We start from the raw sequence: 16,936 nt of genomic DNA, 5'->3' as shown, positions 1-16,936 counted from the left end.
CCACGGTGTCTATTAAATGAATGTAGCACTTATTCATTCTCACTGAATAAGAACTTCATTGAATGTTTTTATACACTTTGACAACAAAGAAAAATAACTCACAGGTACATGGTCCAGAAAAGATTGTACAACATGAAACAAGCTGTATTAATATGAGTCATGTAATTCAAGTCTATGTCTCTGAACTATTAATGACCTACTGAGGTTTACTCCTGATCTTTCAAGAAAACACAAAGCAAATAAAATCAAGCAGAAAAGAACACTAATGCTGAAACAAATAATCTTTTGCTCCACCAATCTGACAGTGAGATGGCAGTAGGTATCATGATTCCTTTTTGATACAGAAAATGGTATCCATGGTCTGCAATAATTTGTCATATTGCATGGAATACACATTATCTATATAAAATCAATCATTAGGCCGGGCGCGGTGGCTCAAGCCTGTAATCCCAGCACTTTGGGAGGCCGAGATGGGCGGATCACGAGGTCAGGAGATCGAGACCATCCTGGCTAACACGGTGAAACCCCGTCTCTACTAAAAAATACAAAAAACTAGCCGGGCGCGGTGGCGGGCGCCTGTAGTCCCAGCTACTCAGGAGGCTGAGGCAGGAGAATGGCGTGAACCCGGGAGGCGGAGCTTGCAGTGAGCTGAGATCTGGCCACTGCACTCCAGCCTGGGCGGCAGAGCGAGACTCCGTCTCAAAAAATAAATAAATAAATAAATAAATAAATAAAATAAAATAAAATCAATCATCTGCATAAATATGCACAGTTATATTCAAACCATTCTTTAAGCCAAATTGATATCGTTTTAATTTTTTATTTCACTATTCTAAAGTTTTAGTCCTTTTTCCATCCTTACTATGATGCTGCTCCTTCAAACCCAGGCTGAGTGGTCAAGTGAAATCCTTGAAGAAAGGCTATACAAAGAACAGAGATTTCACTACAGTGAGGTGATCTAGACCAATAGTATTCTTAATGAGACGAGAGCATAAGAAGTCTTGAAGGAGTAAAGGGACAAGTCTGAAGGCAAACCCGTTTTCCAGTTTATATGTTAGTGCTATCTTCTCGCATTCTAAGAATGACAACCAGGCTGCTCCTTTTTATACACATCCCCCCTTTTCTGGTTAAAAATCATCTGTATCCCTGTCTCCCCAATCCTGCCTCAGATCCTAACAACAGGGTCCCTGAAAGATGGGTCTGTTTGAACTCCTCTTATCATCTGATCATATGAACTAAACAAGGCAAAATTAAATGAAAAGACTTACACAATAAAGGCAATGTCAGATTAGAAGATAACCTTTAAAAATTAAAATAGAAAAACCACATCTAACGAAAGTCAATGGATTATAGCAAATCATAAATCTATGTAGGGAGGACAATTTTTGTAAGCATTTTGGAATGTCTAGGTGATAAAGCAGTGTTTATAACAGGGTTCAGGTGTGAAAGATATCTACTACCAAGATCAGACACTTAGCTTTACAAATGAACCTAGAGATATTTTTTAAACAAAAATTCTCAGTATTTTTCAGTTACTGAGTCACAATTAGATTAATAAGGGCAAGGACTTTGCTAGCCTTAGTTAATTTTATACCACTAGCAGGGGCGCCCGACAGAGGGAAAGTAGTCCTTAAATCTTTGTTCAATGAATTAACATTTTCAGCCTTCAAATAAAAACTGTACTTAATCGATAAGCTGAATTTAAAAATTCTAAAGTTAAAAATATTTGCTATAGCAAATGTATATTTTTGAAAAAAATTAAGTGTTCACCAAATCTGATATTAGAAAAACATGAACTCATAATGACTTTCCTCTCTTTAAAACTCCTTTAGGAAGCAGAGCAAGATTTATGTCTAGACAGAAATATGCCATTTTCAAATAAGAAAAAAAATGAACATAATAAATCTAGGATGAATTGCTTGAAATAAAAACTTGCCTTAATGGCCTCAGTTAAGATTGCATCCATCTTGGGACGTGGGGAAGAAGCCATCGGTGTTTGTTTCTGGGCCCTGGCTAGCTGGCTGGCAGAAAGGGTAGCCCAGGAAGGAATTGTTTTTTTCACTTTCTTCTCCTTTTCTTTAGACTGATCTTTCTCACTTTAAAACAAAGAATTGTTATTATAGAAAATAAACTCTCTAGAAAGACGTATAAAGTCAGAAGGAGGAAAAGACCAGGGAGGGATAAAAATTAATGCTTTAATTTATTCACAGGCTAAGGTGATATGTACCATAAGCAAAATTTTACAAAACAAGTCTTTCTTTAAAAACTGGGTACCATAAATGAATTAAAAAGGTATTTTTCTCTTAGGTGCAGAAGAGAGGAGTCACATAAATTAGCACTGGTATAAGGGCTCAGTACATAAAAGAGAATTTTAAAATGCATATTAGTTAGCAACTACAACAGATGCAATATGGTATAGTGGAAAAACTCAAGCTCTTAAGTCAGAAAACCTTTGTCTGCATTTTCACACAAACATTTACTAGCTAGCTATATGATCTCAGTATATGATGTGAGTCTTTCTCCTAAGCTATAAAATAGTAATATAAAACCAACTACTTCCCAAGGTGTTGCAAGAATTATAAGAGTATGTTTATCAAAGCAATTTTGTAAAATTTAAAGAATTATATAAATTTTATTCTGAGTATATAATAGTGCTCTGTGCACCTAATAGATGCATTAGAACATTTAACAACAGAGGATAGGCTGGGTGCAGTGGCTCATGCCTGTAATCCCAGCAATTTGGGAGGCTAAGGTTGGAGGACTGCTTGAGGCCAGGAGTTCAAGCCCAACCTAGCCAACATAGTGAGATACCATCTCTATTAAACACACACACACACACACACACACACACACACACGATAGTCGCTATAAATTCCACAGACCTTAGCTATACTTATGAAACTCAGATAAAGAATACCCTGAATATTACAGCTAGAAGGTAGAGTTATTACTAAGTTATTCTTTTATGGTTATGTGCTGCATAACAATATTTTGGTCAACAGACCACATATACGATGGTCGTCCCCTAAGATTATAATGGAACTGAAAACCTCCTATTACCCGGTTAACATGATAGTGGTGGTAATATCACAGCGCAACAAGTTACTCACTTGTTTGTGGAGACATTGGTGTAAACAAACCTACTGTGCTGCCAGTCACATAAAAATACAGCACACTGGCTCATGCCTGTAATCCCAGCACTTTGGGAGGCCAAGGTGGGCAGATCACAAGGCCAAGAGATTGAGACCATTCTGGCCAACATGGTGAAACCCCCGTCTCTCCTAAAAATACAAAAATTAGCTGGGTATGGTGGCGCACGCCTGTAGTCCCAGCTGCTCGAGAGATTGAGGCAGGAGAATCGTGTGAACCTGGGAGGTGGAGGTTGCAATGAGCCGAGATCGCGCCACTGCACTCTAGCCTGGGTGACAGAGCGAGACTCTGTCTCCCCCCCAAAAAAAAAAAGCACATTACCATTATACATAATACTTGATAATAAACAGCTATGTTACTAGTTTATGTGTTTAGTATACTCTACTTTTTATCATTAGAGTATATATGCTTTCTACCTTAAAAAAAAAACGTTAACTGTAAAACAGCCTCAAGCAGGTCCTTCAGAAGGTATTCCAAAAGACAGCATTGTTATCATAGGAAATGACAGGTCCATGTGTGTTGCTGCCCCTGAAGGCCTTCCAGTGGAAGATGTGGAGGTGGAAGACAGTGATACTGATGACCCTGACCCTGTGCAGGCCTAGGTTAAGGTGTGTGTGTGTCTTACTTTTGTTTTTTTAATAGATATAAGGTCTCCCAATGTTGCCCAATCTAGACTCAAATTTCAGGACTCAAGCAATCCCCCTACCTCAGCTTCCTAAGTAGCTAAGGTAGCTAAGGCTACAGGTGTACACCACTGAGTCTGGCTTTTGTCTTTGTTTTTAGTAAAGTTTTAAAAAATAAAAACTTTTAAAAATAGAAAAAAGCTTATAAATTTAGTGTAGCCTAAGCATACAGTATTTACAGAGTCTACAGTTGCACACAGTAATGTCCTAGGCCTTTGCATTCACTTACACTCACTCACCCAAACAACTTCCAATCTTTTAAGGTCAATTCATGGCAGGTGTCCTACAAAGGTATACCTTTTTTTAAATCTTTTATATCATATTTTTACTGTACCTTTTCTATGTTTAAATACACAAATACTTACCACTGTGTTATAACTGCCTACAGTATTTAGTACAGTAGCATGCTGTACAGGTTTGCAGCCTAGGAGCAACAGACTATCCCATAAAGCCTAGTTATGTAGTAGGCTGTACCATGTAGGTTTGTGTAAGTACGCTTTATGATGTTGGCACAATGATGAAATCGCCTAAAGATGCATCTCTCAGAATGCATACTCATTGTTAAGCAATGCATGACTCTATTTAAAAGTAATTTCTAACTGTTTGACCAATTATGAAAAGAGTAGAATGAATACTACCAGCTCTCCTGCAAAAAAAAAAAAAAAAATTAAAAATTAAAAAGTAACTGCCATCACCTTATATAGATACATATCAACAGCAAATTTTACTTTCAGATTCTCAAAGTCAATTCTCCAACTGAATACTTCATCAAACATATATAGACTTTTAGGTCACACTAACCAATAGCTTGATACAGACTAACGCCTTCTAACATAAGCACACAAAAGCAACCCACTCCTGGCACAGAGGTAGGAATAAAATAGTGAAGTGTCTTCTAGGTCAGATTTTTATAATTATGTTTCATTTCTTATTGAAGTCTTGCCAATGCTTAAAATATCAGATACTCCCACAATAAATTACAAGCTCAAAAACATATTCCAAAGTCAATGACAAAGACTTTTGGATCATTCAAACCATTGTGTTCTGCTAACTACAGCATATTCTAACAGGTCATACAACTATATAATAAACCTATTTCAAATGGTAATTCTAAAAATTAAATCCAAATAGCAAATACCTAGCATAAGCCAATGTTATAACACTTTAAAATAATCTGATCTAAAGTCCTTTTACACCTTCTTCAAATACAAATAGCAAGAAGACATAACTCCTTACTCCTTTTTGGTTTCCTCAGAAGACTTATTTTCTTCTTTCTCTTCATTCTCAGGTTCCCCCTTTGGCTGCTCTGCCTCACTCGAAGTAGCAGGTGGAGTTTCATTCTCTTGTTCTTCTACAGTGGAGACAGATTCCTCTGAACTTATGTCTGGTTCTAAAAAATCAGGTGAGCAGAATTGCATAAGCAGATGTATTCCAATCTGAGTCAATAAAAGGGTAAAAGTTTATCTTATTAAACGGACCAGCCGAAGTCTCCAATTAACAAATGAATTCTAGAATGAAAACAAATGACCGCTAATGCAGTTTTCTTACATTCTTTATGTCACTCAAGTTGCCTGGTCAGGTGGTTATCTATTATTAGAAAAATAGATAGACCAGGAAATTACACAGAAAGGAAAACTCATTTCATCCCAAATGATTTAATTATTCTACTTTGCAATATTCATGAGACTTATAATTAAGAAATTAGCCATTTTTTAATTCAACAGTCAAATCTCAGAGAATAAGTAATAAAAAACTCATGTATTCTCCAAGAGGATGACTGAAGCAAGAGTAGAAATATGAGAGGGGAACATGGAGGTCTGCTGTTATTTGTGCCTTTCCTTCACAGCATGTCTCTGAGCAGCTACTACAAAACACAGAACCCCAGGCACTGGTTATGCAGGGACTTCAGAGAACTCCAAAAAACAACAACAACAACAACAACAACAACAAAAAACAAACAAACAATCACACACACACAAAAGAAAAAGGACTCCAGGGAGGCCGAGGCGGGCGGATCACAAGGTCAGGAGATTGAGACCACGGTGAAATCCCGTCTCTACTAAAAATACAAAAAATGGCCGGGCGCGGTGGCTCAAGCCTGTAATCCCAGCACTTTGGGAGGCCGAGACGGGCGGATCACAAGGTCAGGAGATCGAGACCAGCCTGGCTAAATACGGTGAAACCCCGTCTCTACTAAAAAATACAAAAAACCAGCCGGGTGAGGTGGCGGGCGCCTGTAGTCCCAGCTACTCGGGAGGCTGAGGCAGGAGAATGGCGTAGACCCGGGAGGCGGAGTTTGCAGTGAGCTGAGATGCGGCCACTGCACTCCAGCCTGGGCGACAGAGCGAGACTCCGTCTCAAAAAAAAAAAAAAAAAAAAATACAAAAAATTAGCCGGGCGCTGTGGCACGTGCCTGTAGTCCCAGCTACTCAGGAGGCTGAGGCAAGAGAATGGCATGAACCCGGGAGGCGGAGCTTGCAGTGAGCCGAGTTCGCGCCACTGCACTCCAGCATGGGCGACAGAGCGAGACTCCATCTCAAAAAAAAAAAAAAAAAAAGACTCCAGTGGCAAGCATATACTTCAAACCAAAGTATATGATTGAAGAATTTGATCATTTAAATTATGTGAACTACTTATTGCAATAATGACAAGGACTTCTTTGTGGCCTACACATAAAGAGAATTTTAAAATGCCACTTCTTTCTTAAAACCAAATCGCATAAGTACAATTCTAACACTTATACTAAGCGAGTGATTTCCATCCTCCTTTGGCCTTCTCTGCTTCTAAAATTGTTTTCCATATGCTTAGGATCACAAAGTATTATGGACAGAACTTCACTGTAACAATGGTATCTGGGGATAAAGATAGTAACTGCATTTAGGTTTTCCAAAATAAAATGTATTTTTCATCATGATATATCTTGTACTGCCCCTCACACCAACAACTTGACCTAAATTGCTGCATGGGCAAGAATTTACTATTAGTTAGTCATGTTTATTTATACTTTGTCTTATTCTAAAAAAGATGAAAAGCTAAGAATCATTCACGGGTTTTACTGCAATAAGACTTATAAATTTAATTTTACATTATTTTCTCTTCTCAAGAGTAACTGCTCAAGAGTTATGGCTTAAAGTTCAGTCACTCAACGGATACTGAATATGTAGTTTGTATATGACTGTTTCCAACTCACCGAACTACTGTCTGTTTCTGGGTAAAATGTAGAGTTTATAAAATTTAAAATGAGTGAAGTCTAATTTCTATGTACAAAATACTATGTACAAAATGGGATAGAGAGAAGATTAAACAAACATACAACTTGTGAAGTGACACTGTTTCTTCATAAACTCTTGGTTGACTTTTCTAATACTTTACCTCTGAACCCTCTGGCACATATTCTGAAAACTGATGTTATTAGTGATTTAGTGGCTTCAGCTGGCTGTTAAACATGGATTAAGATGGACCACCAAGCGGCTTATCCCACTGCTGGACAAGATAACCTATCTTCAACTCACCAGCACCCATTTACTTTTTCAAATATTCGGATTCTCATGTTTCTTAACTGCCTTAGGCTAGGGTGCCCAAATTGCTTACAGCATTCATCGAAGGATTTAGAGAAAAAAATCCAGGCTCAGCCAGAAAAAAGAGTATATTGACTCATTATTGATGTCTGTCCTGATGCACCAAGGGATACAGGAAACAAGGATGCACGTATTTTCTATTCCTTTTTTTTTTTTTTTGGAGACAGTTTCCCCTGTTGCCCACGCTGGAATACAATGGCGTGATCTCAGCTCACTGCAATCTCTGCCTCCTGGGCTCAAGCAATTCTTGTGCCTCAGCCTCCTGAGTAGCAGGGATTACAGGCATGCACCACCATGCCCAGATAATGTTTGTAATTTTAGTAGAGACGGGGTTTCACCATGATGGCCAGGCTGGTCTCGAACTCCTGACCTCAGGTGATCTACCCGCCTTGGCCTCCCAAAGTGCTGGGATTACAGGCGTGAGCCACTGTGCCCGGCCCTCTATTCCTAATACATGCTAGTCAGCAAATAATTGATTCTAACAGCCACAACAGAGGCAGCACAGTGTGCTCATCCCTGAAAAACTTGAGATAAAAGGCAAGAGAAAAAGGCAAAAAGGGAAAAGACAAAGAAAAAAAACAAAAAGATCATGAGAAGAAAAATAAAGACGGGAAAAGGAGAAGAGATGGTTATAGACGCCATAAAGGAGCACCAGCACTCCATACTGATGGGTTTATATTTCTTTCCATTTGTTAAGCTCCCACCACTGACTTTTCTCTACCGATACCTGTTACAGATCAACAGATCACCATTTGCTTCTCTTAAGGCCTCCAGATGATTTCTGGATGAACTTTCCACGTCTATCCTAAAGGCCCACGTTTTCCATTCTCCCACACTGCATTCATCCCCATGACACTTTATGTCCAGAATGCTACTCTTTGGCCATTCCTGTCATCCCCAACCATTTTTCTGTTTTTAATTCCAACATATCATTTTCACCTTCCAAAAATCTTTACAGAGAAGATGAAATCTTACTTTGCCCTCATGGTCTGGCAATGACATACCAATAGCTACTGATTCTCTCTCCAAATGTTTCCCCAAAACACTTAGCCATGAAAAAAAGAATAATTAAGTTCAAAGGAATTTATGGGACACTCCAAACTGCAGCATAACTTTTGATGTTTTAAGTTGTGTCACCATTTTACTTTACCTGGCTTTTCTTCCTCCCCTTCAGCAAGCTTGCTTTTGGGAGGAGTTTCCCGGGTAGAATTCACAGTTCGACGAATCGGCATGGTGCTATCTTCTACCTTCTAAGAAAAGAGATGGCCATAATCAAACATGCATTAAAAAATTGTTTTATCTCTTTCTCAAAAGGCCTAACTGGGTGTCAGAAGATGTAGGAGAATTCTTCAAGTCGACTCCAGGATCTGATGCAAATTACTTTTAACAAGTTTTTTTGAAGTGAAATATGATTTTTAAGATACACTTTTTAAAAGTATGTTATTTTAGCTTGAATTTCAAATGGAAACACATAATTATAGTTGATTTGCTATAAATTTAGAAGGTTGGAGGTTTTCTGAGGAATTTGAGGGGAAAGGGAAGATGAAAAGAATCTGATTTTGTTTCAAATTCACAACCTAGACTCCCCAAAGTAAGGGAAGGAGCATGTACCAAGAAGGAGGACCCAGCAGGGCCTGAAGTCAGGGATTGATCCAAGAGTGAGCTTCAAGAATGTGTCAGCCCCTACCTCACCTAACTTGTCCGCGTGGATCAGCTGAGCTCCTACTATAAGTGGGAGTGCCTTAGGATGGACGAGTTCACCTTGAGACGTATCAGTCGCCATTTTAAATAATTTCTAGGCCCGAGTACAGGTTACACTCTGAAGCCTCTGCTGTTAACCACAAGGATTTTTCCTAATGGTTTCAGTGTGGTGAAGAATCAACCTAAAGCACAGAAAAGACCTGGTGTGAAGATTAACAGAAACAAAACTAAACTAAAACTTCTAAATTTAATACACATCCAAAGGGAAAAAATATAACTATAAAATGTATAGTTAAGTGACAGATGATTTGGTTACTCAGAAAGATAAAACTACTAAAATATAGACTACATAAAGCAGCAACTAAGACGAATGCATAAGCCACAGCAGCTGTTGCACCTTCCGCATGAACAAAGACAAGGGCAAGGCAGCTCATATGGAACCTAGTCCCATCCCCTCCTGCCACCATCAGGAACTGAGGAGGACAGAATAGAGAGACTGAGGAACAGTCAGTGAAATGTTAGTCAAAGATCAGTTTACAAAGAGAAGGCTTTTGTTGTCACTGTTCTCAAAAGGGTAGGAAAATTAACTGTAATCTTAAACTCTATCTCTATTAGAAAAGTACTTTTATTTTTCTCTGTTAAGGGAAAACACAAGGGCAAAAATACTGCTGAATAACCCAACATTCTAGTAACTTCCAGACCCACAGAAGCAAATTTAGACCATCACTTAGGAGAATAAACGTATGCTTCTAAGACTGTCATATTTTTAATGTAAGGAAAACTAGTACAGAAGAATATAATTAAATATTCAAAGATCAAAAACCCATGCAGTCACCCAAGTTTACCTGATCACTAACACCCCCTCTTCCCCAAAAATCTCATCTAAGACTCAATGACATTTTATACAAAAATTCCTCTATTAAAAAAAGACCACTTAAGTGTTTAGATCTCTGTGCTAATGAACTATTAACAATGAGTGGGGGAATGACAGTCATTCAACTTCTACATTAAGCTCTAACCTTGTCTAAGAATTTAAGAGCTTTCAACTTGGCAAGTAACAGTCCCAACCTACAATAACTAGGATAAATCCAGAAAACTGAAACACAGAGGATGCATTCACATTTACAGGGAAAATATCTTTACAGGAACACCAAGAGCAATACCAGACTTGTCAACTGTCAGTCAGCTGCAAGCAAATCTTTCAGTCAGCTGAAAGAATTCAGTGCAGTGTAACACACTCATACATAGTGAACTAGAATATCCATTAATATTAAAATTTTTTTTCCTTTTTTTGAGACGGAGTCTTGCTCTGTTGCCCAGGCTAGAGTGCTGTGGCACGATCTCTGCTCACTGCAACCACTGCCTCCTTGGTTCAAGCGATTCTCCTGCCTCACCTTCCTGAGTAGCTGGGATTACAGGCATGCGCCACCATGCCCAGCTAATTTTGTGTTTTTAGTAGAGATGGGGTTTCACCATGCTGGTCAGGCTGGTCTTGAACTCCTGACCTCAGATGATCTGCCCACCTCAGCCTCCCAAAGTGCTGGGATTGCAGGGGTGAGCCACCACGCCCGGCCTATTTTTCTTAATCATAAAAAGCCTTACGCAAATCTGCTGGTATTTTTACATGCAAACATGATACGGAAATAACAGAGTATCACAATCAGATTATCCTTAGTAAAGTTATATTGCTAATGAATTCATCTTTCTTAATCCACGATAACACTAGCTAGGCTGAAAATGCTACAGTGAAGTCAACAACCTTCAGGAGTATCCGTTCATAGGAATCTTTAAAAAAGTATTTTCCCATTTGGCACAGTAGCTCATGCCTGCAACTCCAGCACTTTAGGAGGCAGAGGTGGGAGGATCCCTTGAGGCTAGAAATTCAAAACTAGCCTGGGCAACATTAGACTTGGTCTTTACCAAAAGTAAACAAATTAAAATTTAAAAACAGGCCAGGTGTGGTGGCTCACACCTGTAACCCCAGCACTCTGGGAGGCTAAGGTAGGAGGATCACTCCAGCCCAGGAGTTCAAGACCAGCCTGGGCAATACAGACCTTGTGTCTAAAAAATAAATTACAAATGGGAATGGTGGCATGTGCCTACAGTCCCAGCTACTTGGGAAGCTGAGATTGGGAGGATTGCTTGAGCCCAGAAGGTTTAGGATGCAGTGACCTGAGATCCAGCCACTGCATTCCAAGCCTAGCTGACAGAGCAGAGCCTGCCTCAAAATAATAGTAATAATAATAATAATTATTATTAAAAACACACACACACACACACACACACACACAAGGGCCAGGCATGGTGGCTCATGCCTGTAATCCCAGCACTTTGGGAGGCCGAGGCTGATGGATCACAAGGTCAGGAGTTCAAGACCAGCCTGGCCAGTATGGTGAAACCCCGTCTCTACTAAAAATACAAAAATTAGCCAGGCGTGGTGGTGTGCGCCTGTAGTCCCAGCTACTCAGGAGGCTGAGGAAGAAGAATCACTTGAACCTGGGAGGCGGAGGTTCAAAAATGTAGTACTTAATACTATATTCATTATGTCTGAAGAACACTTAAAACCCAGTTATTTGGGACAAATATTAAGAGATGATAGGGCCAGGTACAGTGGCTCATGCCTGTAATCCCAGCACTTTGGTAGGCTGAGACAGGGGTCACCTGAGGTCAGGAGTTCGAAATCAGCCTGGCCAACATGGTGAAACCCCATTTTTTTTTTTTTTTTAAGACGGAGTCTCGCTCTGTCGCCCGGGCTGGAGTGCAGTGGCCGGATCTCAGCTCACTGCAAGCTCCGCCTCCCAGGTTTACGCCATTCTCCTGCCTCAGCCTCCCGAGTAGCTGGGACTACAGGCGCCAGCCACCTCGCCCGGCTAGTTTTTTGTATTTTTTAGTAGAGACGGGGTTTCACTGTGTTCGCCAGGATGGTCTCGATCTCCTGACCTCGTGATCCGCCCGTCTCAGCCTCCCAAAGTGCTGGGATTACAGGCTTGAGCCACCGCGCCCGGCCGTGAAACCCCATCTCTACTAAAAATACAAAAGTTAGCCAGTTGCAGTGGCGCACGCCTGTAGTCCCAGCTACTCCGGAGGCTGAGGGAGGAGAATCACTTGAACCTGGAGGAGGTTGCAGTGAGCTGAGATCATGCCACTGCACTCCAGCCTGGGTGACAGAGCAACACTCCATCTCAACAAAATAGAGATGTTAGCCTCATCTCCGCATTTCCTTAGTAAAAGTTGTAGAACTTTGAAGCTTCAATCTGTAGTACTTTCTTTAGAATATTGGGTTAGTCCCAGCTACTACGCGAGGCTGAGGCAGGAGAATCACTTGAACTCGGGAGGCGGAAGTTGCAAAAAGCTGAGATTACGCCACTGCACTCCAGCCCGGGTGACAGAGTGAGACTCCGTCTTAAAAAAAAAAAAAAAAAAAAAAAAAAAAAAAGATGTTAGCCTCAGCTCTGCATTTCCTTAATAAAAGTCAAAGTCACATAACTTCAAAGCTTCAACCTGTAGTACTTGCTTTAGAATAGTTGGGTTAATTGGCTATTTAATAAATTCACTGTTCATTACAGAGCTAAGTATATGCAAGGTTAATTCACACTGCTAACATCACTGTACCTATGTTTTTTTTGTTTGTTTTGAGACAGGGTCTCACTCTGATGCCCACGTTGCAGTATCACAGCTCACTGCAGTCTCAACCTCCCAGGCTCAAGCAATTCTCCCAGCTTAGTCTCGCTAGTAGCTGGGACTACAGGCATGCATCGCCATGCCTAGATAATTTTTCTCTTTTTTGTATAGACAGGGTTTTGCCATGTTGTCCAGGCTGATCACAAACTCCTGGGCTCAAGCGATCCACCTGCCTCGGCCTCTCAACATGTTGGGGTTACAGGTGTAAGCCACCGCATTTGACCCAGTGTACCTATTAACTAAACTTTTTACTATTGCATTTGTGAATGATCAGATTTTTAGGCTGCCACACTTGTTCCTGGCAGGGATCTGATCTGATTCACTTGCTGCATACCTGATGCCTGAGAACATACCAGGCACAGAATAGATGCTCAATTAATATTTGTTAAACTAAAGGATGAACAAATGAAACTTATTTGTGTTTTTCTTTTTTTTTTTTTTTTTGAGACGGAGTCTCACTCTGTTGCCCAGGCTGGAGTGCAGTGGCGCGATCTTGGCTCACTACAAACCCCGCCTCCCGGTTCACACCATTCTCCTGCCTCAGCCTCCTGAGTAGCTGGGAGTACAGGCGTCCGTGTCCGCCACCACGCCCGGCTATTTTTAGTAGAGACGGGGTTTCACCGTGTTAGCCAGGATGGTCTCGATCTCCTGACCTCGTGATCCACCCGCCTCGGCCTCCCAAAGTGTTGGGACTACAGGCGAGAGCCACCGCGTCCGACCTATTCATGTTTTTCATCTTGGTTCTTACGTGTGCCAAAACCAGTCTGAGTTTACCTGTGGTTTACATGGTCCTCTTATAAGCATCAGTTTGTTTAAAGTTAGTGTTTGAACAACTACAAAGATTTGTTTTTTGTCAAGGGAAATACTTAAATTAAATCGGTTGAGACAGGGTCTCAGGACATGACCAGGGATCACTGTAGCCTCGACCTCCTGAGCTCAAGTGATCTCCTCCCACCTCAGCCACCTGAGTAGCTGGGACTACAGGTATGCGCCACGACAACCCGACAGTTTTTCTATTTTCTGTAGAGACAGGGTCTCCCTATGTTGCCCAAGCTGGTCTCCAACTCCTGGACTCGAGATCCTCCTCTTTGGCCTCCCAAAGTGTTAGGATTACAGGTGTGAGCCACCATGCCTGGCTTTAAATTATTTGAATGCAAGCAAGAAAAAAAAGGATTGTAGAAATAAAAAGCCCAAATTTCAGTTTTAATTTATTCCCTCTACATTAAAAGAAAGCGGCAGAAAAGCGAGGAGTTTAACACCGTATTTCAGTTTACTGATACCCTTGATAATATGCATTTTAGGGAAAGTACTATAATTTCACATTTTACCATAAAATATATGTAATACATGTTATTAGTAATGCACTGAACACCTCACATTGTTCCCAATCTAAAGTCATTCATTATACTCAGATTTAACGAGTCATGTCACAAAAAGAATGCCTGTAATTTGATTGCTGGCACCATTTGTTTTTCATTTTCAAATTTAAGTTATGTAAGCAAGCATATACTCGGTGTCTGTCTCTGGCATAGATGCTAAGGACACTAGAGTGTCTCATCTCAACAAAATCACAATCTAACTGGGTAAGGAGTTGAAACTTTCATCTGGATATGGAGAGTTCAGCATACTTTCTCCACTAACTTTCAGCCCTACCATCTTCCAAGTAAGCTTAAAAACAAAGCCAAAACCAACCAACCAACCCAGCAAATTTTAAAATGTTACTTCTATTTTGAAACAAATTACACTAAACTTTTGAGAAGAGCAATGAAAAATTTAAAAGCTAGTAAGTTTTTTGCCTATGCCAGGTTAAACAAAATTAAAGCATCTTTCAAAAATGACTAGTCACGTCTAATTTCACTCTTAAGACAAGACAGCGTGCTCAAAAAGCCGCAGGCGATTTTTAGACGTTATTTCGAATTGGATTCTCACTTTCGATGCAATGCAAAGTCAGGAAGCGCAATAACACAGAGAACGTGCACACGGAGGCGGCAGCACAGTTCACCCGGTTCGGTCTCCGTACGGGAGAGAATTCTTTCTCAAAAAGGTTAAGTGGCTGTCCCCGATCACAGCTGTCAATTCAGTACCAACCCTCAGATCTGGGGCTCTCACCTCACCACTCCTGCCTCCATCTCTTACAAACGCTCAGATGGGCGACTGTAACTTTCTGACGACCTACCGAGGCACTGCTCCCATTCAAACCCCACCGCCTAAGGTGGCCAGTAACCAGTTCTATGTTTCCCACCGGGGGAGCAAGACTCAAGACCGCCGTCGCGGAGCAGCAAAGCGACAGCCAACAGCCCCGCCCGCAGAGGGCCGCGGGAAGGACGGCAAGAGCAGCGGAGACAAAGCGGCGAGGCGAGGCAGCTACAGGCCACAGCGGCGAACGCGCACGGCGGGGGAGAGCGCGGGCCGCCAGCGAGGCGGAGAAAGCTCGGACCGCGGACACCGACGGATGAGGCTGGGGCTCGGCGCGGTGACAGTTCGGGGCTCACGCTCGGCAGGGACACCGCGGCGCCTGCCCCGGCGACGGAAGCAGCGGCGGAACGCGAGCCTCAGCGCTCCGCACACTCACCACTGGGAGCTCCGTAATGGCGGCGGCGGGGGCGGAGAACCCGGGGGGCGGGCCCGCCGCAGCCAGTCACCGCCGCCGGCATCTTTCGAACCGGCTCCGAAAACCGCTGAGAGAGTGGGGTGAGGGGAGGGCGCGGGCGGACGCTGGACCGCGGCGGGCCTCGGAGCATGCGCAGCCCTCAGCCAATCGGGGCAGGCGGAGGACGCCGACGCAGGCGCGCTGGGACGCAGGGTCGCACGGCCAGGGAAGAGCTCCCCCTCCTCCCCCAAGTCCAAACAAAACAAGGGCGGGAGCGCGCGCGCCGGAGGGCCCCTGAGGAGGAGTCCGCCAGAAGGGCAGGGGGCTAGGTCGCAGGGGAGGGGAAGGGAGGGGGGCGGAGCGGTCGGGGCAGGCAGACAAAAGGCGCCACCTCCGGGGACCCGGGCGCCCCGCCCCCTCCTCTCAGGGAGCGGCGTCGGCGCCCCGGGCGAGCGGCCTCCGCCACTCGCCTTCGGGGCTCAGCGAGCCCGCGCCCACTCCCCGGCCGCCTGTTCCGTCCTGCGTTACCTCTGCGTTCGGCCGGTCCTGGCGCCCGCGTCCCGCACGGCCTCTCGGCGCCGCTCCCGCCGCCGCTAGTCGCCTCCGCCGCCGCTGTCCTCCAGTCCCAGCCGCCGAGCTCTGCCGCCCCGCCCCCCTGCCCGCGGCCCCGCGCGCGCCCCCGCCGGCCCCGCCCCCCGCGCGTGGGGTACGAGGGGGCGCGCGGGGACGGGCGGACGCCGGCGGAGCGCGGGGCGTCGGCGCGCGTTCCCGGCGCTGCTTGGTGGCACCCATTGGCTTGGCTTGGCGTGGCGGGGCGGTGTCGGTTTCCTCGGAGGGGCGCTGCTTTCCCCCGCAACCTTGGCTTTCTATGCTCTCCAGGGCAGTCCCTGCTCTTAACTGGGTTTCCGCTTCGGCCACCCGTCCGCCTTTAGCGGGTCTCGCCTTTTCCGCTTCTCAGTTTAGGCGCTGCTCAAGAGCAGACAACCTTTTTTGAAGACCGTAGAAGAATTGGAAAACTAGAGAGCGGAGAATTCACTGCCTCGCATTAGCTCCCGTTAAGTCTCCAGACAGTACAGGGCAGAGTAGTGACTCGGGAGTCGGAACTGAAAAGTTGAAACGGGCTTTCCGAGCTCCCTAATCCGCACATGCAGGGGGAGTTCCCCAGAAGAAAACCCTGAGATTAGAAGACGGGATTCCCTTTGAATTGTCATATTACGTTGCTATCAGCGTACTTAAGCAACGTACATACGAAGGAAAAGTGCAGCTCTTCAAAGCTAGTTTGGAAAGATTGTTTTTAAAGTTGCAGCTGTTGGGGGACAGGGGAGGGACTGGGTAATAAATGTAGGGAAATACCAGTAGAATTGCCCCAAGCTTACAGTACCCAAACGTATGTGCCAAGGTTTATAAAGACGACATCATTTAAGCACTCACCTGGCCTTGCCATTAGCATGATTCGTGTCACCAGCTTTCCCTGCCACAGCCACCCCACTCTATCGGTTCAAATTTCACAGCCACCATAAAAAATGTTTTACGAGGTGAGTGAATAATCATGA

The 16,936-nt window shown here is 43.3% G+C and overlaps 1 protein-coding gene across 26 annotated transcripts in view; it reads right to left on the bottom strand.

Annotated features, from left to right (window-relative positions):
* Positions 1 to 16,024, bottom strand: part of HP1BP3 (heterochromatin protein 1 binding protein 3) — a 46,856-nt gene extending 30,832 nt beyond the window's left edge. For 4 of the 26 annotated variants that reach the window (XR_013408111.1, XM_077974755.1, XM_028843165.2 and 1 more), the window contains exons 1-4: positions 15,912 to 16,024; positions 8,562 to 8,661; positions 5,070 to 5,223; positions 1,937 to 2,096 (exon numbers count right to left, since the gene is read on the bottom strand). Coding sequence is in view for 19 of the 26 variants with exons in the window: in XM_077974755.1 (XP_077830881.1) it covers positions 1,937 to 2,096; positions 5,070 to 5,223; positions 8,562 to 8,643 (396 nt within the window). In the remaining 7 variants the exon portion in view is untranslated. 26 annotated transcript variants of the gene reach the window in all.
* Positions 16,025 to 16,936: the final 912 nt, after the last annotated feature.

Source organism: Macaca mulatta, chromosome 1, assembly GCF_049350105.2.
Source record: "Macaca mulatta isolate MMU2019108-1 chromosome 1, T2T-MMU8v2.0, whole genome shotgun sequence".
NCBI classification, from domain to species: domain Eukaryota; kingdom Metazoa; phylum Chordata; class Mammalia; order Primates; family Cercopithecidae; genus Macaca; species Macaca mulatta.
The sequence above is the reverse complement of the archived record's forward strand: the minus strand, read 5'-3'. Positions and strand labels throughout refer to the sequence as shown.